At 63.0% G+C, this 22,879-nt stretch overlaps 3 protein-coding genes across 6 annotated transcripts; 1 reads left to right on the top strand and 2 right to left on the bottom strand.

Moving 5' to 3' along the window:
- The first annotated feature begins 10,526 nt into the window (after positions 1–10,526).
- Positions 10,527–12,568, top strand: METTL27 (methyltransferase like 27). 4 transcript variants are annotated; one of them, XM_074845361.1, is made up of 6 exons: positions 10,527–10,673; positions 10,762–10,890; positions 10,971–11,106; positions 11,193–11,285; positions 11,701–11,968; positions 12,429–12,568. In XM_074845361.1, the coding sequence occupies exons 1-5, from the start codon at positions 10,566–10,568 to the stop codon at positions 11,937–11,939; spliced, it is 705 nt and encodes a 234-aa protein (XP_074701462.1). In that variant the 5' UTR covers positions 10,527–10,565; the 3' UTR covers positions 11,940–11,968; positions 12,429–12,568. The 4 variants fall into 4 exon arrangements, with proteins under 4 accessions (XP_074701462.1, XP_074701463.1, XP_074701461.1 ...); XM_074845362.1 differs by lacking the exon at positions 12,429–12,568 and adding an exon at positions 12,233–12,368; XM_074845360.1 differs by lacking the exon at positions 12,429–12,568 and having other exon boundaries at positions 11,701–12,388.
- A 913-nt stretch (positions 12,569–13,481) lies between these two features.
- Positions 13,482–21,989, bottom strand: LOC141932046 (claudin-4-like). The gene is made up of 2 exons (XM_074845009.1): positions 21,854–21,989; positions 13,482–14,329 (listed from the first exon to the last, which is right to left on the bottom strand). Exon 2 carries the CDS (start codon positions 14,318–14,320, stop codon positions 13,676–13,678), a length of 645 nt encoding a protein of 214 aa, XP_074701110.1. The 5' UTR covers positions 14,321–14,329; positions 21,854–21,989; the 3' UTR covers positions 13,482–13,675.
- LOC141932012 (claudin-4-like) lies at positions 16,442–18,516 on the bottom strand. Its single transcript, XM_074844933.1, has one exon. It carries the CDS (start codon positions 18,176–18,178, stop codon positions 17,378–17,380), a length of 801 nt encoding a protein of 266 aa, XP_074701034.1. The 5' UTR covers positions 18,179–18,516; the 3' UTR covers positions 16,442–17,377.
- Positions 21,990–22,879: the final 890 nt, after the last annotated feature.

Genomic DNA, 22,879 nt, shown 5'->3' with positions numbered 1-22,879 from the left:
GAGAGCGGTACGCCGCTGGCGGGTTTCCCTGCCTGGGCAGGTCTCTGGGCTGGGAAGAACCTGTCACACCAGCCTGGGAACAGGGCAGAAAGGGGGCCACAAATTTGGGATTACGGGCTGTCATCCTGGGACATCGGACCCCCGGCACTCTCATCATGGGACAGAAAACATAAAACAAGTCCCTGGGAAAGTACATTGAGGAGGGAGGGGTCCCTCACCATCCCTGACTCCCCAGGCTCCCAGGATTAGTAGGATGCCCCTCTCTGCCCACGAGCCCCTGCAAGGGGACAGGGCAGCTCCACGGGACACCGCCAGCCCCAGATGGCCGCAAGCTCCCCTCGCTCTGCTCGGTGCAGAAGCACACTGTCCCAGGATGTGTTTGTCAGGAGGAGGAAGGCAGATCATAAATCACTCTAGCTGTGATGGGAGCTGGGTCCAGGCCATGACCATGGCAGTCCCTTCTGCTCCTCTTGCCAAAGGGAACAAGCAGGGCATGGGGCTGCTGGCTCTGCTGCCATGAGACGCAATCCGTCTGCAATGCTGCTTGTCCAGCCAGGGGGCTGGGCAGCTGCAGTGTGTATTTATATCAAACAGGGGGAAGGGTTGTATTACTTAATTTTATTTTTTTTTTCTGTAGTACAGCAGGAAATAGCTGGGATAGTTACATACCTGGCGAGATGGCCGAGGAACTGGGAGCCAAGAAACATAGGAGATCTGGCATCACCCAGAGCATCTGTGCTGCACACAGCGTGCAAGCACCCAGGGCTGCATGTATCTGCATGCCTGACAGGGGGGCAATAGGTCACAGTGAGGACCCCCACATATGGCCAACGATTCGGGAACCGGTGGTGAGCGGCCAGCGTGCACTGCGTGGCTTGAAGCAAAGCACTGAGCTCCATCCAGCCGGCAGTGAAGCACGGCTCTCCGGTGAGCTGTGAGCCGGCACACAGAGCCCAGCCAACTTCCCACCTTGGGGCCAGGTTCAGACACACCCTCACATCCCCAGCACCTGGTTTATCTGCTGATCGACAGCCCAGGAAGGGACCAGGCTCCTCTGTAGCCCATGGAGACCGTAGGAGAGAGGTCCAAAGCAGGACCTACAGAGCCCTTATGCTTCCTCCTGTCCCAGCCAGGAGCTGGGACACTGCCACAGAGAAGGCCACTGCTCCTGCTGCCCACAGCCCACCAAGCTCCAGCACGGGACCTGGCGTCAGGCTGGTCTCTGGTGTTGGCAATAGTAGAGGCTGGACTAGGGACCTCCTGAGGTCTCTTCCATCCAGCTCTGCCGTTGTTTGTCTCAGAGCCAAGGCACATTAAGCTCTGATGTCCATTGTGGACACCCCGTGGTGACCCCCAGACCAGAGATCCTCCTCCAACACCCACCATACCAGCCAGAGACTCACTGCTTGCAGACCAGACCTGGTGAAGGTCATCTAGCTGTGGCACAAAGGGGTGACCTCGCTGCCTCAGCCTCGTGACTGGAAGAGGAAAGCTGTCTCTGGCTTGGCCCAGCATGTGATGTCAAGTGGGCTGCAAGAGACCAACCCTCAAAAGCAAGGATAGGATGAACCTGGAGAGACTCTCATAGGGCTTTGGGCACAGAAGTCTCCTCCAACACTGGTACTTCACTGCTGCCATCTCAACCCCCAAATCCTAGTCCTACTAGCAGAGGAATTGTCCTTCCTTTGCTGAGGCCAACCAGACCAGCTTCCTCCTGCCCCTGCTCTCCAGCCCCCCCAGTGCTCCTCCAGCACCCCACCCTTCCAACATGATGAGCCCGGCTGCGTCTTCTTGCCTGAAAGTTTCCTTTTATAGCATCTCCCTTAATGAGATGGGTTGGAGGGGGTTATAAGATCATTTTTTCAGCATGTCAGGATTATTTTTATTCAAGGCTTATTATTATTTAAGGCTTCCCACGGGGCTGTGGAGTCTGCAAATGCATGGTCTTCATTCAAGGGTGTTGAGGATTGCTCTTTGGGAACCTGCACACAGGTTGTAACAGCCCCGGGTGACTCGTGCTCCCTGCTGACCAGCGTGGAACAGCACCAACGCCTTCTTGCAGTCACGGATCGAACATGTGCCTTTTTCATCTGCCTTTTCACTTGCTGCAACAGGAGGTGCAACACCTTCCCCCCTGCACTGAAAGGAGGGTGCAGCACCCCGAGGCACCGTGCATCCCTGTACGTCGCCACCAGCAGAGGTGAACAGCAGAAACACAGGACCCACACAGGGTGACACATCCTCAAATACTTTCCCAGCTTACAGCAGTTTGCAGATCATGGACCTCCTGAGCCAGAGCTGAGCCTTTTTATGTGATAATCCCTGGTGGATTTTTCTTTCATGAACTTGAGCTGAACCCACCCTTTGAACCTACGTGAGCTCCTAGTTTACTTGTTCTCAAAGATAATCCACAGACGAGATTTCTTCAGCCAGTGTTCAAAGTGCCATAAGACAAAAGCCCATCATCAGGCTTTTGAAAATATGGGGTTTATCTAAACACCCTTTACCCAGACCTCCAGCCTGCCCTAGGCTGAACTCTAAGCCCTGCCAGGAGGACATCAGCTGTGCTTCCCACCCAATTCCAAAGGAAAAAAGGAAAGTAACCAACCAGTCATCCCAGAGCCAGCTGTGGTCACACCTCCCCAAGACCACTGGGACCACCAGGGACCACCTTCACCTTCTCTGTAGACCCTGGGAAATATATCAGCCATCTCCAACAGGTTGTGCTGCCTCTGCCTCATGTTACCCTGTCTGTAATGATTTAATGTTGTTTCTTCTGTCTGGGCCCCTCCTCCTTGTTCTTGAGATAATTGCAAAGATTTCCATTTCGCCAGATTCCTAGCCTCTCTCTGAACTTACTCTCTTAAAGCTGTTTCTGAAGGACCAGGCAGCTGCCCTGCAGTATCCTCCCTCGCACGTGCTTCCCAGGAGTTATTACGTAGCAGTTGTCAGTCCATAGTCTTCGTTTTGCTGATCTCCCTCCTTCCTTTTCCAAGACACTAATTGCACATCCTCTTCCAGCTGCAACTGTGAGTTAGGATAGACCCACCACTAGACTGCCTAACCAGGTCATTTGGATCAATATGGGCTGGAGAGCATTCAGACAAGCAGCTCAAGCCAGGAAATCCAAAGATGCAATCCTCCGGCAAAATCCTCCACAGCTGAAATCCTCCAGCAAAGGGAGGGCAAGACTCAACAGCCAGGAGTGCTTGGTTGTCATTGTTTCAACCACAAGAGAACACGTCATCAATGAGGGATGGATGAATTCTCAGTCCATGGTCACCATCACCCAAACCGTTGTCACCTTCTCAGCCCGTTACTCTCTGTTGGTCAACCCAGACTCAAAGTCACTTCTTTCTCTACCTTCTGTGCATGCTTTCCCTGAATGTGTTACACGGTCCATGTCTGGTGATTTGGTTCCAGTCAGAATCGGCAAAGCTCAGCTCAGGTTCAGCTTAATTCAGGAAAAAATTAATGGTTTAACCTATTTGACTCCACTCCCCAAGGGAACCCCACAATCCTCATTTGGGCAGGATAGGCAGGGGGTGAAGCAACAGAGGGATCCTCCATCCCTCCAACCAAAGGCGAGCTGCTGGGCTCACAGCAGAGCTAGGGTTCACAAAAGGAAAGCCTGGGCTCCAGGAGATAACGCAAGAGCCTGAGGACAAAGTAAATATGGGCAGCATAAATATGGGTACAGCAGCCCATCCTCCTTCCTGAATATCTGTAGAGTTGAGTGCTGGTGGAGGGGATTACAAATTGCTTTTTAAGATTCAGATACCCTAAATGCCACCAAAGCCCTGGTGTAGACAGAGTTGAGGTGGCTTGACCTCACCAAATGTCCGGAATTGCTTTAGGATCATCAAGATGAACCTCAGCAGATAAGGTCCAGAGTACCCAGGGCTCACCACGCTGTCTGCTTAGGTTACACTCAGTCTCACCGAAAGCACTGAGTCATCTCTTACAAGTCATAAAAAATCCTTTGTTTATTTACAGCCACTAATCTACTCATTAATTCCTGCTCCAGTGAAAGTTTGCACCTTATTACTGAGCTGAACTTTGTTGACTCCAGCTTCCACCCCCTGGATCTCATCCAGCCTGTCCCTGACGCTTCCCAGGAGGTGGCAGTCACTTCCCAAGATACACGGGCAAAGCAGGGGAGTCTCAGGGGACTTGGAACTGGGCTGAGTCTCACGGGCCAATCTGGGCAGTCAGGGTGGTGGCAGGGGGGGGATTTGCACCCAGCCATGGGGCTGTGGTCTGCAGCCCTCCCCGGAGTGCCAGGATTTACACCGAGTGGGTCACCGTACACGTCACGCTGTGTCTTGGGATGGGAACGGGGAGCTCCTGGGCTGTGCCTGGGGAGGGACACCGAGTCATGAGGGTGCTGTCCCACGAGGGACACTGAGTCACGGGGCTGAGGTCTGCTGAGGTGTTCACGATGGGATGGCACTGCCTGTGGGCGTGGGAGCTGGGAGACGGTGGCGTGGGGTGCCTGGCTGTGGGATGGACTGTGAGGGAAGGGAGACAGGCACAGGACATGATGGGGTGTGACAGAGCAGGCAAGGGTTGTATGGGCGTGGTGGGAGTTGAGGTGAGGGAGCAGGCTCTCAAGGTGTGTTGGACGTGGCAAGGGTGGGAAGTGGAAGTCCCTCCCTGGTTGGGGAAAAAGAGCAGATGGCAATGGGGACAGCAGGGAGCAAGGGGGGAAGGGAAAGTGTGGCTGGGGCAGACAGGGGAGGGAGGTCTGTGGGCTGGGGGTGTGGACATGGTCTGTATAAGGCTGCTCAGTAGCGAGGAAGAGGCTGAGCTGGGCAGTGGGTGCTCGGGTGAGAGCTGCAGGAGTGCACGTGGTGAGCAGAGCTGCTGCCGCTGGGGATGGGGAGGGTGAGAAATGGGAATGTCACCCGTGTGGGAGCACCGTGCCCCCAGGACGTGGGACTGCTGCGCCCTGGGGGTGCAGGGGGGGTGGGAGCACCAAGCATTAGGGGTGCAGGAGGGATGAGAGCACCATATATTTGGGGTACAGGAGGGGGGAAGCACCATGCACCAGGGGTGCAGGAAGGGTTGGAGCACCCCACATCTGGTGTGCAGGGGGTCGGAGCCCATACACTGGGGGTGCAGTGGAATGGAGCACTGTGCTCTAGGGGTGCAGGGGATGTGGGAGCACCACACACTGGAGGTGCAGGAAGGGGGGAGCACCATATATTGGGGGTGCAGGTAGGATGGGATGCAGGAGCGCGGTGGCCTGGGGATGTCCTCAGCACAGCGGGGACAGCTTGCTGCAACCCAGCCCTGGGGAGCAGCCATGGTCAGAGCCCTGCAGGGTGGCAGGCCACAGCCAGGGGACATGTCAGGTCCCCGGGAGCAGCGTGGTTCGCTGGCGGGAGGACAATCCTTCCCAGCCATGCGAGCAGTCATGAATCAGCTATGTGAGCTGCTCCCCCAGGTCTGCCTGCCTGCTCCGCCGGTCTGATCTCCAGCCAGTTCTGCGCTGCGCCGTGCTGATTTATATCTCAGCCTTTCCTTGCTACCTGGTTGTGAGCCATGCGGGGGTCAGGGGCCAGTGCGGATGGTTTAGTGACAGCAGCCCCAGCCACCATCAATCACAGCAACGCTTGGATTTATGAACAGAGAAGTCGGGCAGGAGCCCAGCGATCTGGGGCAGCTTGTGGTCTGAGTGGTATGTGTTAGGGGGCAAAATCCACTTGTCCCTGGACACCTGAGGGCTGGGTTTTAGGGAAGGACTGGACAGTTCAGGGGCTGACAGACTTCAGCCGTGTTTGGATGCTGGGAAAGGAAAACACTGTCCTCTAAGCATGCAAGCGGCAACACTGATGTGCAAAACCCCACCAGCTGCCCCGTCTGTGCGACCATCTGCCACCTCCTCAGCCATGGGGAGATGCACCCTCTCCCTCTGCCCCCTCCAGGGGCTCTCCAGGTCCCACCTGGCTGGCACCCCACAGGGTTTTCCTGCCCTGCCCTGTTCACAACCCAACTCTGCACCCTGCAGAGCATCCCACTTCAGCAGGACAAGTGTTGCACTTTTGTGGGACTCAAGTGCCCCACGGGATCACTGTCCTTGCTCCCCCAAGCTTGGGATGTGCAGCAGAGAGCTCAGAGGACCAGGAGGGGTCCCTTCCCAGAGCTGTGCATGCCTTGGGGTGCCCTGAGGATGATCCCTGGCACTGGCATCCTCCCCACACCACCAAGGAGGACCTGGAGTAGGGAGAGGGGTATGGAGATGCCATCCATGATCTTGACAACCTTCTGTGACTGTCACCAAAGTCCCCTGAGACAGAAGCTGCCAAGTCCCCAGCTGGTCCCACCAAGCATCTGTCCCCCAGCCCAAATTCAGGGAATACATCCACCCCACAGCTGGACTGAGGGGCTGGAAAACACCCAAGTGCCAGGCTCTGAGCACCCATAAGTGAAAATATTTGGGACCAGAGAAGTACGTGCAAACTCCTGCGCAGCACAGAGCCACCCATGGGGCACAGCCAGCCCTTGCAGCACATCATTCCTGCCTGTTCATTGTGTCTGAAGGCTACGTGGAGAAGCTGGACTCTCAGCTGCTGAGGAAGACAGCATCATGCTGCTCCGGAGGGGTCTTTTGGCCATCGTGGTACCCAGGACCTGTAGGGCCCTTGTCCCATGGGGCTGCGTGGGACAGAGCACCTCTGGGGCAGCACAAGGCTGATGCTGGAGTGGGGGAAGCAGAGGGGAGGCACCTGGGAGGGCTGGCCAAGTACGAGCTGAAGGGGTTTGGTTGCTCCCATACGCTGGAGGTGGATGTGTGTGCCAAGGCAGCCCTGGCAGGGGAGCGGCTGGGCTCTGGCTGCGCGCTGGCAGCTCCTGTGAGCTCCCAGCAGCCGATGCCAGCAGAAGCCACTCGGAGCAGAAGCTGGACACACACAGGGCACTATCAGAGATGCTCACTGGAGCCTCCAGCCCGTGTCCCATCCCTCAGCACACGGGTACAGCCATTGCAGCTGCTGACATGCAGTTTTCGTTGCAGCAGCCCATCGCCATGCTGGAGCCCAAACCACCCTGTGGGTCCCAGCAGCCTCTGGCTCTCAGCTGAGCACTGATGGAAATCATCTCAAACCACTTGGACCTGTCAGGGTGCCCACAAAAGCACACGCCTCGTGCACACACCTCCCTCCATGCTCTTGCCAAGGACCATCTGTCCATCGCTAACTGATGCCACTGGGCTCATGCACAGCCACGTGGGCAACCTGGCAAGCCTTTGGGGTATGCACAGCCGTAGCACAGGGGATCCCACAGCTCCACCCCAATGGGAGAGGCTTAGGGTTATCCCTCCAGTGCCAGTTTGTACAGGGAACAGGGTTAGTCCCACCCCGAGGGCCAATGCCATGCCAGGGATGCCCTGCACAAGCCCTGGGAAAGGCAAGTCCACCTGCCCGGTGCCCCAGCTACCACCCGACATGTTACACAGGGATCAGTTCAGATGTGGGACCTGCAGGTACGTCAGGAGCAGATGACATCGCCAGAGCTAGCAGAGCCCAACCTGGAGATGTCTGGCCCACAGAGGATCCAAACGCAGCTCAGACCTCATCTTTGCCATCACCTGTCCCAGCTCAGTGGCAGGTTTGAGGGCGAGGGACCCACCTAAGCTGCTCTTCCATCCCTGCACCACCTTCTTGGTGAGGGAGGGCAGATGAGGTCATGTCAGAGGTCTGTGGGCTCAGGGTGGCCAGCCAAGCCCCTGCCTTGGGGACACGCATCCCCCCAGCCTCCCCATTGAAGGGTGATGGGGTCACCCCACCGGAGCAGTTGCTGAGCTGGCCCAGCCCCACTCCGGGGTGCCAGCAGGACAGGGTGACGTGCCCCCTGCAGCCAGCACAGCCAGGGCACAGCCAGATCCCCTGTTCCCAGGCAGGGGACAAGGACAGCACCCCAGGGAACAGCATCGCAGCAGCAGGATGGCCTGTGCCTGAGTGGGAGCCCTCTAGCACCAGGCCACGTGCCAGGACAAAATCCAGCCTCAGCACCAGCACTGGCCATAGGGAAGCTCCAACCTGCCCCAACCTGCTGCCACCCCTCACGGGGGTCCCCACCATCCCGCTGTGCATCGTCAGGGGACAGCCCGTGTCCTCCGACATTGGCACTGGGTCCGGTCCAAACCCTGGCTGGCCGGCACTGGGCCCAAGCCAGCCCAACGCCGTCGCAACGCGGGGCGAAGCTGTTTGCACAGCTGTGGACGGCGCAGCGGAGTGAGCCAGCTCCGGGAATGCTACGTTAGGAAAAGCACCAGCTAATTTGGGATTGTGTCCGTGCGGGTCAAGGCTCGGGGAAGGCACGACCCAGCTGCAGCCCGGAGGGCAGTGGAGCCGGGGGGGTGGATGTTGGCGGCGTACCCTGACTCTGGTTTATCTTGTAAATGAAGGTCAGGCTGCAATTAGTGGTGGAAACCGCGTTGGGAATGTGAAAGCCGCTATTAGAGGCCCGGCCACAAAGCCGTCCGGAGGTCACCACGGTGCCGGGGATGTGGCCGTCCGGAGGTCACCACGGTGCCGGGGAAGGAGGTGCGGAGCTCTCGGGGCACGATCCGCCCCGTGCTGGCAGCTGCAGAGGGGACAAAGTGCCCGTGCGTGGTGGCAGGAGCTGTGGAAGGGCTGCAGCCCCCCGCGGACCCCGTCCAGGAGTCACCCGTGTGTTCTCGGGTGGGTGGGGATGATCCCTGCCCCCGGGGGTCCCACCCCCTCCCCGCCCGCCCCAGCCCCACGCGTCCCCTCTGCCACCACCCCCCACCCCGAGGGATGCTCCGAGGATGTCGCCGGACTGTTGCTCGCCCGCGGCGGCCGGGGCTGAGCCCGCCGGGGGTACCGGGGGTCCCGGCGGGCGCGGGGCAGTGCCAGGCCGGCGGTGGCCCAGCGCGGGCGGAGGGCTCCCTCTCGAGGCCCCCGGCCAGCACTGCCCGGCCGAGGGGCAGAGCCAGCCCCACCCGTGACCGTGGCTGGGTCCCCACGGGGCTCCCAGACCCGGAGCAGCTGGATGGAGGCGAAGCAGCCACCGCAGGAGTGGTGGCCAGGAGGACGCGGGGACAACGGAGGAGCATCAGCGAGCTGCCAAGCAGGAGGTGATGAGGGCCACCAGCGTGGCCTTGGGGCAGCCACCGGCTCCTTCAGGGCGCTCTCGTTTTCTTTCCATCGTTAATTAGCAGCTGGATTTGTCTGGTTCGTTCCTGGGAAAAGCCAGAAGCCAAGTGATGGGTCACAACAGTTGAGGGTGGTCCCACAAGTCAGAGCTTGTCCCACATCCTCCGTGACGTCCATCAAAGGTTGGCTTAGCAGAAGACAAGAGTCACTCCCGAGAGCTAACGAATGTCTCTCATTAATCAGCTGGATCTGGTACCTTCCAAATGCTGGGCACCTGGATCGAGGGAGAAGGCATCTCACCACCTCCTCGTGTATTGTGTTGGCACTCAGTGATGTTTCTTGTCCTGCTTCCCATGAGCAAAACCCAAACTTGCTATAGCCAAGATGTTCTTCTTCCTTCCCAGCCCCGAGGGTCCTTGCTCCTGTCCTCTGTCTCCAAGCTTCACCTGCTGCTACACACCTGGTCCGTGGGCAAGGGGCAGTGCAGAATGACCACCCCATGGGAGCAGCTGGGCAGCTGGAGAGGGACGGGCACGTCAGGACGTGAAGGCGCTGCCCCGGTGGTGGGTGTCCTCCCCGCTCAGCGTCAGGGTGTCACCTTCACACGTGGTGGGACAGGATGGGTTCAGGTGGTGGCAGAGGAGTGTGGTCACCACTCGCTCACCACTGGGTGATGGGTCTGAGCGTCAGAAGAAGATGCAGGTGCAGGCATGGAGGTGACAGCGCAGCATCAGGGACGTGCGGGGCTGGGACAAGGGGCCGGGCAGGAGGGGACCTGTCCAAGGGAGCTGTCACCGTGCCTGGGACACCAGTGACGCGAGGGAGGACTGACCCCTACAAGTGGCAGAGCAGATCTTCAGCAGCAGCGGGGCGGGACGGGGCCGGGGCACGCTGCAGGGAGAGCCCGGTGGCCCGGGGGCACTTGGTGTCACCCCCCAGGGCACCTGGTGTCACCATCCCTGGATACTTGGTCACCCCAGCAGGGCGCTTGGTGTCACCCCCCGTGGGCCTTTGGTGTCACCCCCCGTGTCCCTTTGGTGTCACCCTCCCGGGGCACTTGGTGCCATCCCCTCAGGACACTCTGCGGCCCTTTGGGGCACTCGGCCGCCCCTCCCGGGGCACTTGGTCCTTCCCCCCCCCGCTCCCCGGGCGCACTTGGTCGCGCCCGGTTCCCGCTAACGGCGCGGGACGGAGGCGGTGGCGGCGGCAGCTCCGGCGGCCAATGGGGCGCCGGGGGGCGTATCCGAGGCGGGGGCGCGAAGCCAATGGAACGCCAGGGGGGCGTGTCCAGGCGCGCGAGAGAGGAGCCAATGAGACGATGGGGGCGTGTCCGAAGCGGCCGTGCGGATCCAATGGGACGCCGGGGGCGTATCCGCGGCGGCGGCGCGGAGCCAATGGGGCGCCGTGGGGCGTGTCCGCGGAGCCGGCGGGGAGCCGGCGGGGATGGCGCTGCCGCGGGGGGTGCGGGAGCGGGTGGCGGCGGTGCACGGCGGCGCGACCCTGCCCGAGCGCCTGCGGCTGTACGATGGCTGGGCCGCCGGCTACGAGCAGGTACCGGGGCCGGGGAAACCGGGGGGAGCGGGCCCGGGCCCGGGCCCGTTGCGCTCCCCCGGCCCCGCTGACCGCCGCGTCCCCGCAGGATGTGGCGGCGCTGGAGTACCGGGCACCGCACCTGGCCGCCGCTTCGCTCGCCTTCGCCTTCCCCGCGCCGCCCGCCGAGGCGCGGCTGCTCGACGTGGCCTGTGGCACCGGGCTCGTAGCGCGGGAGGTACCGGGCGGGACGGGGCGGGGGACGGGACCGGGCGGGGCGCGGAGATAACGGTGCCGGGTGTCCGGCTGTCCCCGCAGCTCCACCGCCGCGGCTTCCGCTGCCTGCACGGCGTGGACGGCAGCGCGGGGATGCTGGAGCGGGCGCGGAGCACCGGCCTCTACCGGCAGCTGCGGCGGTGTGTCCTGGGCCAGGAGCCCCTGCCCGCGCCCGCAGGTAACGGGCCGGCACCGGGGCGGCGGGGGGGGCGGCGATGCTGCCCCGGAGGGTCCCCCCCGGTGATGCCACGCGTGTCCCCGCAGAGCACTACGACGCCGTGACTGTGGTGGGGGCCCTGGGCGAGGGGCAGGTGCCGAGCGCGGCCGTGCCGGAGCTGCTGCGTGTCACCAAGCCGGGTGAGGGGTGTCCCCCCTGTCCCCTCCCCGCCGGGACACCCGGGGTGGCAGCACGGGGGCGCCGGGTCCCGGTAGACGTGGGTCCCCGGCTGGGTGCTGGCCCCGTGGCACAGCCAGGACGTGGCCTTGTCCCTGCTGCCAGGTACAGGCAGGGACGTGCGGTGACACCTCGGTCCCTGGCCCTGCCTGCTGGCGGACGTGGCCGGAGGTGGTGGTGGCACTCCCGGCACTCCATGACAGCCTGTGCTTAGGTGTGGTGCCCTGCCTGTCCCCTGCCCGCTGTCCTGCCAGCTGACACCCAGCAGAGTCTCGCTGCCTCCCCTCACGCCCCACTTTCCAGTGGAACACCAGTCGCTGGGTGCCATCGTCGGGGGTGACACCCAGCGTGGGCATCACCCGTCCCCTCTCCCAGCAGGAGGTTTCCTCTGCCTGACGACGAGGAGCAACCCCTCGAACCTGCGGTACAAGGCGGAGCTGGAGGCAGCGCTGGAGAGGCTGGAGGGGCAGGGAGCCTGGCGGAAGGTGCTGGCCCAGGAGGTGGAGCGCTGGGAGAGGGCCACCTCCGAGGAGGAGAGCACCCAGGGCACCGGCTACATCTCCGGGGTGGTCTACGTCTATCAGAAATGCCCCGTACCCCCTGTCAAGGAGGGCTGAGAGCCAACGCGGTCTCCGGGAGAGGCGGGGTGAGCACTTGGACCCTTGTAAAACCTGGCCCAGTGACCCCCTCCCTGAGCAGAGCGGCTGCTGGGGTGTGACAGTGTTTTTAGGGAGCATCCCCATCCCCTTCCGTGGCTTCTTCCCCCCGAGGTCTGGGCCACGGGGACCTTGCCTGCTCCTCAGCATGGGGTGGATTTCCTGGTTTCACCGTGGTCTCCTGGGCACCACCATTAGCTCTGACATTCCGGTGCTGTCCCCAACGCCTCAGCCCTCACCGTGCCATCTCACAGACCCACCTGGCTGTTCAGAGCCATCTCCTGTCCGGGATGTCTTCTCCTCACCATGCCCACCTCTCAGCCTTCGTAGTCAAAATCTGGATCCTTCTTCATCTCCCCCACCCCAGACCACCATGGTCTTTACCTGGGGACTGTTGGAGGTGTGTCCCCATCGCCACATCCTGTGGTCACCCATCCTCGTCCTCCCCAGGAGTTAACCCAGTGCACCCTGAGGTGCAGGAGACCTCCTCGTCCAAACCAGGAGCAGCTATGCCAAGGTGACACCCAGCCGGAGAAGTTTCCCAAGCACCACACCGGCCTTTCATCCCGCAACAGCTGCTTAAGTCTCTCATTTTCCTACAGCTTTGTAGTTAATGGTCTGGGTGGGAAATGAGGCTGGAAGGGACTTCAGGAGCCACCCGGCACGGCCGGCCCGGCCTGTTCCCCAAGCCCCTTGCCATGCTGTCTCCACCCCTCCTCCCCCACTGCTCCCTTGGGAAGTTTTTTACCCAAATCTCTTGCTGGGATATTTCCTTTTTTCCTTTTCTCTTCCCCCAGACCTGTTCCTGCTCGTCCCATTCCCATGGCCCTGGGGAGCAGGTTACTTCCCCTGGGGAGCTCTTCCCAGGTGGGAGGCAGTAGCTGTGTCTGTCCCTGGCCCCCACCCGGGGCATCCCACATCTCCCACACTTGCCCTGCTGATGGTTCTTGTCACCCCCCCGCATTGCCCCCCATGTCTTGGGGTCCCTTTGCCCATCATGGGTAGCTGCCCTGGTCCCCGCTCCCCCTCTTTGTCCCCAGTACTGTCCCCTGGGCACTTGGGGTCATGGCTGTCCCCATGCCTGCACTTGGCTGTTGAATAAACCCCCTGCCTCCCCTGCCTGCCTGCCGTGTGGTGTTCCCGGAGCAGTGGGGCTGCAGACCCTCGGGGGTGGCCAGGAACCTGGGAGGGGGGATTTGGCCTTTCTCTGGAGTCCCCTCCCAGTCCCCCGGGGGCTCACAGGACTGAGCTCTGGGAGCCTGGTGTGTCCCCTGTGCCCCTCTTGGCTCTCAGCACACCCTCCCTGCCTCAGTTTCCCTGCTGGGGGATATTCAGGGGCCACCCTGGCTGGCCACTGCCACATCCTCATGGGGACACGCCAGGCACCGGGGCAGCAGCCCCCCCCCCCGTGCTGGCAGCAGGCTGGCAGGGCACGACACCCATAGGACACGTCACCGTCCTCCCCACCACCACCACGCCGCTTCGAAATGAGCCCAGGCAGTCTTGGTGGCACCAAGATGTTTATAGTCCACTGCGAGCGCAGCCGGGAAGGGCACACATGGGAGGACTGGGCCGGGGGTGCAGCCAGCGTGGGGACAGGCAGGAGGAGGCAGCGTGTGGGCAGGGGGGGGGTGGCGTGTGGAGGCAGGACAGGAGCGGTGGTGCTCTCCCTTGGGCTGGCACCCAGGTGTGGTGGCTCACACATAGTCTTTCATGGGGTAGCCCATTGGGCTGCAGGTTTTCACCGCTCTGTACTTCTTGGGGTAGGCGTCCTGCTGGGACGGGGGTCCCGAGCAGCACAGGATGCCCCCACCGAAGAGCTGGAGGGCACTGGAGGCCCAGCCGATGTAGAGGGCAGCCCCCAGCTCTCTCTTGAGGGCCTGAGGCACCATGGGGTTGTAGAAGTTGCTGACGATGCTGTTAGCAGACCAGGAGACAGGGATGAGCAGCATGATGCTGGCCAGGACAAAGATGGCACCTGCCACGATGGAGATCCTGGTCTTGGTGCTCTTGTCATCCACCCAGCGGGTGCAGTCTGCGCCCGAGATGGCGGTGAGGAAGGCAAAGAAGGCCACGAAGATGGAGGTGACCACCAAGGCACGAGCCGCTTGCAGATCGGAGGTGAGCTCCAGCAGGGAGTCGTAGACCTTGCACTGCATCTGCCCCGTGCTCTCGTACACGCAGTTCATCCACAGCCCTTCCCAGAAGACCTGGGCCACCACGATGTTGGAGCCGATGAAGGCTGTCACCCTCCACATGGGCAACGCGCAGGTGAGGATGGAGCCCAGCCAGCCCAGCACAGCCAGCATCAGCCCACCCAGCTGCATCGTCATCGTCGCCATCGACAGCACCTGCGGAGACAGGGCACAGCCGTCACAGACACCGCCCCACGCCGGGCGGGCTCTCTGAAGAGCACGGATTTCATGCTGGGTGCGTCCTGTTCCCCACCTGGGTGGGAACAGCTGCTGCAGAGCAGCGTGGGGACACGTGTGACATGGGGCATTGCTGCAGAATGGCATGGGGACACACGTGGCATGGGGCATTGCTGCAGGTCAATATGGGGACACGGGTGGCACTGAGCACCCAGGTCCCACGGAGGCCAAGGTGCAGGAGCCCCCGTGTGTCATGTCTCCCCCTACAACGTCCCTATGGCCCAGGACAGTCCTCTGCTGTCACCCCCTCCCAGCTGGGCTGAGGACAGCTTCCTGGGAGCAGGACGAGGGGCTCACTGTGCCCATCCCACACTCCGAAGCACAGACCCCCTCACCCCACTCTCAGCCCACATCCTGCTGGGGTAGCGACCCCACAGCACCCACCCCATGCCCTGCTTCATTGCTGGTGCTTCCTTGGCCACGAGCATCGCCGGGGGGGGGTGGGGGCGCACAGGCAGGTGAGGCAGCCCCCTGCCCTCACCGCAGCACTGTCTGCTCCCCGTTCCAGGGCAGGTTTTGCTTTGCCCTCGGCAGCCGTGTTGCAGCGCCCTTTGGACCCAGGATCTCCTCTCTTGGGTGCTGGAAATGGGTCAGAGCTCAGGTCTGCCTCCCATCCTGGCCGTGGTGCTCAGCACATTCAACGATACCCGCTCCTCCTTCGCACCGGGAGCAGCACCCAGAGGGCAAACCCCCGGTGAGGGGCTGTGGAGACCGGGGTCACCGCAGGCATCACTCCTCTAAGAGCAGTGGCCGGTACAGGTAGACACACTAGCCATGCCAACAGTCACACATGGCCACCGTGGCCCCTGGCTCCCCCAGATGGCTGCTCAGCCTCGCACAGAGCAGAGCTCCCGTACCGCCATGGGGCAAAGTGCACCCATGGGTGCTTGCACCCACGCTTGGCAGCCAGGACCAGCTGAGTTTTTATGAGCCCTGAGCAGCAGTGGGGTATCGGCTGAGCCTGGCACACCCTGTGGCACTCACAGGAGGTTTCGCCGTTGTTCCTCCGGCCCCGGTTTCGGTTCCTGGGGACTCTTCTCCCTCATTGCACCCCCACTCCTTCTCCAGCACCTTTCATCCCTTGGCATCCTGACAGACACCCAGCACTGGGACTTTGCCTCCCCTGGTCCATGAAAGCCCCTTTGGGCCACAAATAAAGTCCCTCTCCCCACGAAAGGGAGACCAGCCTCCTGGAAGGTCGGCGAGCCGGGAGGATGGGAAGCCATCCCAGGCAGCCTTCCCCAGCCAGCGGGACCTGGACCGCAAGAGACACCCAAAGTGGGGTGCACGACTGCCCACAGCGGGGACGAGCGATGGCCCCGCAGATCCCGGCAGGGACGCTCGCTGGAGCATTGCGCTCATTTTTCTACCCAGCTACCAGCACCGCGGGTGCATTTTCCACCATTCCCACTCCCAGCAGGAGGGATGGGGGAAGCTGGGAGCCCTCAAAGCCCCCAGACCCGGACGTGACACCCAGAGCCAGGCAGCTGGTGTCACCCATCGTTCCCACGCACCCCGAGGTGGGAGGGAAGGATGTTCCAAAGCCAGCAGAGTGCCGGCTGCGCCCCGGCACAGCTTGCCATGCCAGAAACGAGATAGGCAAAACACCCGGCGTTGCCACGCCGGCCCCGGGGTGCTCCCAGCTGGCGCTGTCAGGTGGCCCCGGGGCCAGCGTGCCCCGACCCGCCCTTGCCGGCGCCAATCACCTTCTTCCTGCTGGGGTGGCAAGATCACACGGGGACAAGCGTGGGGCAGCCCCAATGCCGTGTCTGGTGCCACCGAGGCATTGTGCCATGGGGGCACCCGTGGTCACCCCTTGGGGAGTGGGTGCCTGGGGTGGCCCGGGGAGGGGAGGGGTGGATGATGCCAGGGCTGGAGCAGGGGTCAGAGGGTGGCTGGGACAGTGGGAGGCTTCAGGGAGCAGATTTGGGGGATCTCAGGGGCCAGGGGTCTGCGGCACAGGGGCACCGGGCCATCCTGCCACCAAGGTGGGTGCTGGGGAGGGTAAAGAAAACGAAGCACAGCAGGGTCTGAGCAGCTGCCGTTTAATGTGGGAAGGCTGCGACGCGGGGACAGGCAGCGGCACAGCCAGGGGGGGAACCACGAGCCACCTTCTCCTGCCCCCAGCCTGGGCACCCCACTACTCAGGGGATGCCGAGGGAGCCATGGGGTTGGGTGCACCCCACGGGACGGGGTCGGTCCGGGAGTCATCCGCTGCCATGCACAGGGTGCACAGCCCGGCTCCGCTCCTGCCTCCCCGACCGGTTCTCCCAGCCTGGCCGCTGCCTTCCCACTCCCAGGATAATGATGCCCCCGCCCCAGGGAGCTGCCGCGAGAAATCACACGTCTTGTACAGCCGCTCCGAGCCCCGAAAGTAGGTCAAAGTCAAAATTTAGGGTACAGGCAGCCAAGAGCCTCCGGCACCCCTCGAGACCCTGTCGGGGTTTGCAGCGCCGCTGCGTCCCCATGGGACAGGTCTGGTGCCCCCACCGCCGCCGCTGCCCACCCTGACAGACGCATCCTGGGGTGGGGGGTACCCAGCGAGAGCCCCGTGCCACCGGCGGGACGGGCCCCCGGGAGCACTGGGAGCACTGGGAGCTGCGTCACCGCGCGGCACACCCCGATACTGGGAGCCAGGAGATGCTCCGGGGAGGGATCAGGTGGTTTTTTGGAGAAGATGCCGCGGCTGGGTGCTCCAGGAGGAGCGGGACCCCCGCCGGGGGGGTGGGCAGCCAGGACAGGATCTCCCTGTTCCCCAGCTCAACCGAGACTAAAGAACCAGCTTCAATCCCCCGGTGAACAAAGGCAGCTCTGTCTGCTCTCCCTCACCGCCCCGGCACCCAGCCCTCCCTGCCCCGGCTCCCAGCCAGCCCCCGGCCCGGCCAGGGGGGGTCTGCGGGCCAGGGACGCCCTGGGAGGTCCCAGCTCCCCGCTGTGGCTGGGGGTCCCAGGCAGGCGCAGCGGTTCCTAGACGTAGTTGCTGGCTGGCAGCGAACGAGCGGCCGTGAACTTGGCGGAGTAGGGCTTCTCGCCCCGGGGGGGGCAGGTGCAGCAGAGGATCCCCCCCCCCAGCAGCAGGAGCGCAGAGGCCGCCCAGCCCACATAGAGGGATGACCCCAGGTCCCGCTTCTGGGAGTCGGTGACCAGCGGGTTGTAGAAGTCCTGGATGATGGTGTTGGCTGACCAAGAGATGGGGATGAGGATGAGGATGCCGGAGATGATGAAGATGATGCCGGAGAGGATCATGACCTTGGCTTTGGCAGCGTCATCCTCCACGCAGTTGGTACACTTGCCACCGGCGACCGCGAGCAGGGTGCCCAGGACGGCCAAGACGATGGCCACCACCACCATGGCGCGGGCGGCTTGCAGGTCCTGCGGCAGGGCCAGCATGGAGTCGTAGACCTTGCACTGCATCTGCCCCGTGCTCTGCACCACGCAGTTCATCCACAGCCCTTCCCAGATGATCTGGGCCACCACGATGTTGTTGCCGATGAAGGCCGTCTCCCGCCACATGGGCAACGCGCAGCAGAGGATGGAGGCCAACCAGCCGATGACGGAGAGGGCAATGCCCAGCACCTGCAGCCCCATGGAGGCCATCGCTCGCTGCCTGCACCCCTGCCTGCCTCCCGCAGCGCAGTGCCGGCTGCCAGGACCATGGCAGGCGTTATATGCCTTTGCCGAGGGAGGAGCACCGGCCGCTGCCGCCGTCCTGCCGCCGGCACAGGATGGAGGGGTAAAACCAGTTTCCCGGGATTCCTCCGCTTGCATTTCTCCCTGAAGCGATGACACTTAATATCCCGGCTGCTCCCACGAAGGAGGACGCTGGAGAACGGGATCAGGCCACCCAGGCGCAGGGCTGCGTCCCACCACTGCCCGTGCAGGAGGTGCCAAGGGCAGCCACCGGGGTTCAGCCTGGGGTGCTGAAGGGGAAGAGCCAGTGTCCAGGCACTGGGATGTCTCTGCCATCGCTGCCAGCACCTCCTGCTCCATCACCCGGATGGGGTCCCTCCACGCTTTCGTGCCTCAGTTTCCCCCCAGCTCGTGGGGCAGCTGCTCCAGCAGCAGTTCAGCCTCCGGCCCCCCGCAGTCCCGTGCCGGGGGGGCAGCACGCTGTCCCTGCCCCGCTGCTGGGCTCCGTGCCCGGCAGGACACAAGAGGCTCTTGTTTGTTCCTTGGCGTCCGTACCAGCACTTCCCAGCCCTCCATCAGGCCTCAGGCGGGAGATGTCACCGCCCAGACCCACAAACCGGTCGGAGCAGCTGCCAGCTCCCCGCGGAGGAGAGACGGCGCTGCCTGGGGCGAGGGGGTGGCAGACCCCAAAACCCACCCCGCCTCATGCTCTACCGCCGAGCTGGCATTCACACGGCAGCGCTTGGTCCCAGCCCTGCCAACATCCCACTGTCTGTGCTGCCTGCACTGCCTGCACTGCCTGCACTGCTGGCCAGGCTCGGTCAGTCGGGGTTGTGGGGGGCAGAGGTGGCCTCGAGGTGTCCCAGTGCCACCGCTGCCCCAGTGGGGACCGAGGTGCCAGGCGCAGGCAGGGCCACATGGTGCTGGCAGCATTTTGGAGCAAGAGGCCGTACCCACGGGCCAGGCTGTGCCGACGCCAATGCCGATGCTGATGCCAATACTGGTGCCGATGCTTTGGGCACTGCCCGACCTCTCCTCCTTTAATCCATGAGCCTCCACACACACACATCCCCTCCTCACTCCCTCCGAAGTCCCTCCAGCATCTGTGCAAGCACAGCGCGAGGCCAGACAGACCACAAGGACAGACAGATGGACATTGCACCATTCCCCCACCCCAGCTTAATCCCGGGCCTCCGGAAAAGATAACAGGGCCTGAGATAATCTCAGTTTTTCCAAGCACTGGGATCACTGATACAATCCATTTGTGCTAATTGTTCGGTGAAGAGGCTCTAGAGCTGTCGCTGCCCTGATGTGGTGGGATGAGCCGGGTGGTCCCTGCACCGCAGTACCATGAGGGTGCCAACGGCACCTGGGCTGGGGTTGCCGGTGCCTGGTGTGGCAGGAGCGGGCAGGGCAGAGCCCAGGCACTCGGGGACTCGGGTCTCGCTGCAGACCCTGACCTGCAGGGCCAAGCCTGCCTGATCCATGCCAGAGGATCACCCAGGCACCCGGCCAGGCTGGGATGCTCTGTCTGTCCGTCTGTCTGTCCTGCTGGAGCACCCGCATTACTCGCATACCAGCGTGCCCACCCCACAGCCGGAACCTTGTGGTCAAGGGCTCCCTTTAATCTGCAGGGCTCCGGAGCATCCCCGCCGGGGCCAGACTCTGCCTGGGGCTGAGCACGGCTTTCACCTCCCAGCCACCTGCTGTAACCACCAAATTATCCGGGGCTGGAAAGAGGCACGCGCCCACATGTGTGTGCACCTCTCATGGGCCGTGTCCCCGCAGGCATGTGGGGACATGCCTCTGGGCTGGGGACAAATGGCAAGGTGGGGACGGGGACTCCTCCACACACAGAGCATCAAACACCTGAGCCACCCATGTTCCCCCTCGGAGCCAGAGCAGGCGCCAGCACGGCCCTCTGACAGCCAATTACTGTAATTAAAGCTGGAACGTGACATATATTCAAACATATATTCAAACTGGTGGCTGCCACCCAGAAACAGCCCCCGTGCCCTTCCCCATGTCCCCCAGCGGTGCACTCGCACAGCCAGCACAGCCAGCCCCGTGTCCCAGCACCGCCAGCCAGCAGGACAGACGGACGCAGTCTCAGCAGGGAGCGGAGGAGCAACAGCCAGCCCCGGGGCAGCACCCCATCCCCAGCACCCACTGAGCCAGAGGATGCCGGCGCAGCACGAGCAGACGAGCAGGACCACGGCACCGCCAAGCGCCTCGGCACGCGCTGCTCGGGGCCGTCACCGCACGCACACCAGCCCCACAGCCCCGTCCCAGTTGCCCATGTCCCGGTGCATTTTGCAGGACCTCAGCCCCATTTCGTCCCAGTGCCACCCACAAGGAGACATGGCTCAGGCCCATGTCCTGATGGGACCACAGCCCTCCCACAGGGAACTCCTCCACCCCAAAATGGGGGGCTCACCCCATCCTGAGCCTTTGCCACCCAGCACCTGCCCCAGCAACCAGCCAGGTGCAGGTGCCCTGCCCCAAATCCAGTAGGATTTGCAGGACAGAGGGGGCCTGAGCTCCTGTCCCTGTTCCACTGCACGCTAACAGGGTCGGTGACAGCAGAGCTCCTGTCCTGGCACATTGGCCACCGGCCCTTCATGGCTCAGGAAACGTCCTCCACTGATCATCCCTGCTTCATCGGGATGGGGACATGCTGCAGCCCCATGGCTGGGCAATGCAGCCATCCCTGGGCAGGGAGGTGGCATTAAACCTGGTGTCACCACGATGCTGGGCACTGCCGGGTGCAGGGCGGAGGCTGCGCCACCCTGACCTTGCTCAGGGCAGAGGACGCCCTGCGAGGGGAGGGCTCGGGGCACGAATCCTCTGCCAAAGTGCTGGGGGACATCCCCGCCTGGGACACGGGTGACATTCCCACCTCACACACACACGGCACCCGCTCAGCCCTGCGCTGCTGAGCCGAGACGCCCTCATTCCCCAGCACCCATGCGTGATTTCACCGCCCCAGCTACCTCGAGGTCCCGAAAAGGCGGGCCAGGCTTGTCGGCAAGCAGTGATCCACCGGGATCTCTGGCTTCACACCCACCGAGCAAGGCACGGCCACCAGCCCTCCCGCTCAGCCAGCACGGAGCTGGGCAGCCTCTCCCTGCCAGCGGCCGGGGATTAGTGACTGGCAGCCCAGAGACTGAATGTTCCCAAAAAAAGTCCTTGCCCAACATAAAACCCCCCTGACCGGCTCAAATATGCAGAGTCAGGTTGTTTTCCGCTATGGGAAAGCACAGTCTTATCGGCTCAGCAGGAGAGGAGCCGTGTGCCGGGATCTGCGGGGTCCCTGGGGGGACACAGCCACCAGGCAGCAAGTGCTGCGGCAAGACACGGGACCTTCGGCCTGAAGGTACTTCGCAAATAAAAGCCCTGCCCAATTTGCTGAGCAAAAAGCGGCTCTGAACCGGGAAAATACGCCAAAGTGCTGCGAGGTGGCTGTCGAAGGGATGGGGGGAGACGACGACGGCCACGGCTCAGGAAGGGGGATGCGAGCGGTGCATCGGGGGTCCCCCGTGGGCGATGCTCGGAGGAAGCGGGACGCTGAGGCAAAGCCCCGGGGAAGGTGATCTGAAGCTGCTGAGGTGGGGATGCCCCAGGCACGCTGAGATTTCGGGTGTCCCACAGCATCCCCTGGGCAAACTGCCAGCCTCCTGCCACGTCCCACCGGCCTGTGCCCCCCACCGCCCCCCAGCTCCCTGTGTGCCGGCCGGGCGCCGGCACTGCCGGCAGCTCCATCCCCGCCCCAGCGGCAGACAGAGCTGCCATTGATGCTTGGAGCCGCCTTACCTGCTCTCCGTCGCCGCCGAAGGGGCTTCAACAATGGGCTGCCTGTGTGCCCTGGCCAGGGCAGAGCCAGCAGCCCCACGCCTGAAATATAAGCAGCCGAGGCAGCATTTACCGCCCCGGCCCAGCTCCCCCGGGGGGGGGAAACGCCGTCACTCCCGAGACCGCAGGGGAGGGGGAACACCCCAAACCCTGCGCCGGCTGCCAGACGCACGTGAGCGGGACGTGGCCCCATGGCACCCGGGGCAGTTTCTGCTGTCACTTCCTGCTCACCCCTGGGTGCTGGGTACACGGTGGGGATGGGGGGATGCCTACAATGGGTGTCCCCCCCGCCTCTAGCACAGGTGTCCTTCCCGCTGCGTGGGCCACCAAACCGGTGAGGCTCCCGTCACCTTTGGGTCTGACCTTCGTCCGGGGTCACTACATCACAGGGAGGGCAAACCTGTCCTCATGTCACCAGTGGCTCCATGGGGCTTGTCCCCATCCTGGGGGACCTGCTGCAGGTGATGTTCCCCCTCCCTTCCCAGCTGCAGGGGGAGAGCAGAGGGGCTTTACTGGGGTGGGGGACGCAGCAGCAGGAGGGATGGGGATGCTCCAGGACCCCCGCAGGGATGCTGGCCCTGCTCAGGTGTTTTCGGTAAACACCAGCAAGCCGGTTTGCTCGCCACAAGAATGTGTCCTGAAGCACGCGGCGGCGGCCGGCACCCCGAAACCCCAGTGATTTGCCCCTTCCTCTGTCATGAGTCAGGCGGCGGCAGCTGCCCCGGGCCGGCGCGGCGCAGCACGGCACACAGCCTGTACTTTGGGCAATTTGGGATGACAAAGTGGGGACGCGGCGTGTGGGGTGCTGATTGCAGGGTCGGGGGCTGCGGTGCTTCGCCTGCCCCGTCTCACCCCATCCCTGCCCCAGTAGCCCCTACCCCAGGGGTATCCCCACTGCCCCATACACCTGCCTGGGGTATCCCCCTCTTCCCCTGCCCCATATCTGCACCTCGGGGTAGCCCCCCCTGCCCCACACCCTGACCTGGG

Source organism: Strix aluco, chromosome 19, assembly GCF_031877795.1.
Source record: "Strix aluco isolate bStrAlu1 chromosome 19, bStrAlu1.hap1, whole genome shotgun sequence".
NCBI lineage: Eukaryota > Metazoa > Chordata > Aves > Strigiformes > Strigidae > Strix > Strix aluco.
This window is presented reverse-complemented; position numbering and strand designations above follow the sequence as displayed.

Excerpts from the sequence above, each read along its gene's own strand:
- METTL27 (XM_074845361.1), top strand. The coding sequence starts at position 10,566 with ATGGCGCTGCCGCGGGGGGTGCGGGAGCGGGTGGCGGCGGTGCACGGC. Across the intron at positions 11,107-11,192 it reads GCCCCTGCCCGCGCCCGCAG|AGCACTACGACGCCGTGACT; the intron begins GTAACGGGCCGG and ends GTGTCCCCGCAG. Across the intron at positions 11,286-11,700 it reads GCTGCGTGTCACCAAGCCGG|GAGGTTTCCTCTGCCTGACG; the intron begins GTGAGGGGTGTC and ends CTCTCCCAGCAG.
- LOC141932046 (XM_074845009.1), bottom strand. The coding sequence starts at position 14,320 with ATGGCGACGATGACGATGCAGCTGGGTGGGCTGATGCTGGCTGTGCTG.
- LOC141932012 (XM_074844933.1), bottom strand. The coding sequence starts at position 18,178 with ATGCAAGCGGAGGAATCCCGGGAAACTGGTTTTACCCCTCCATCCTGT.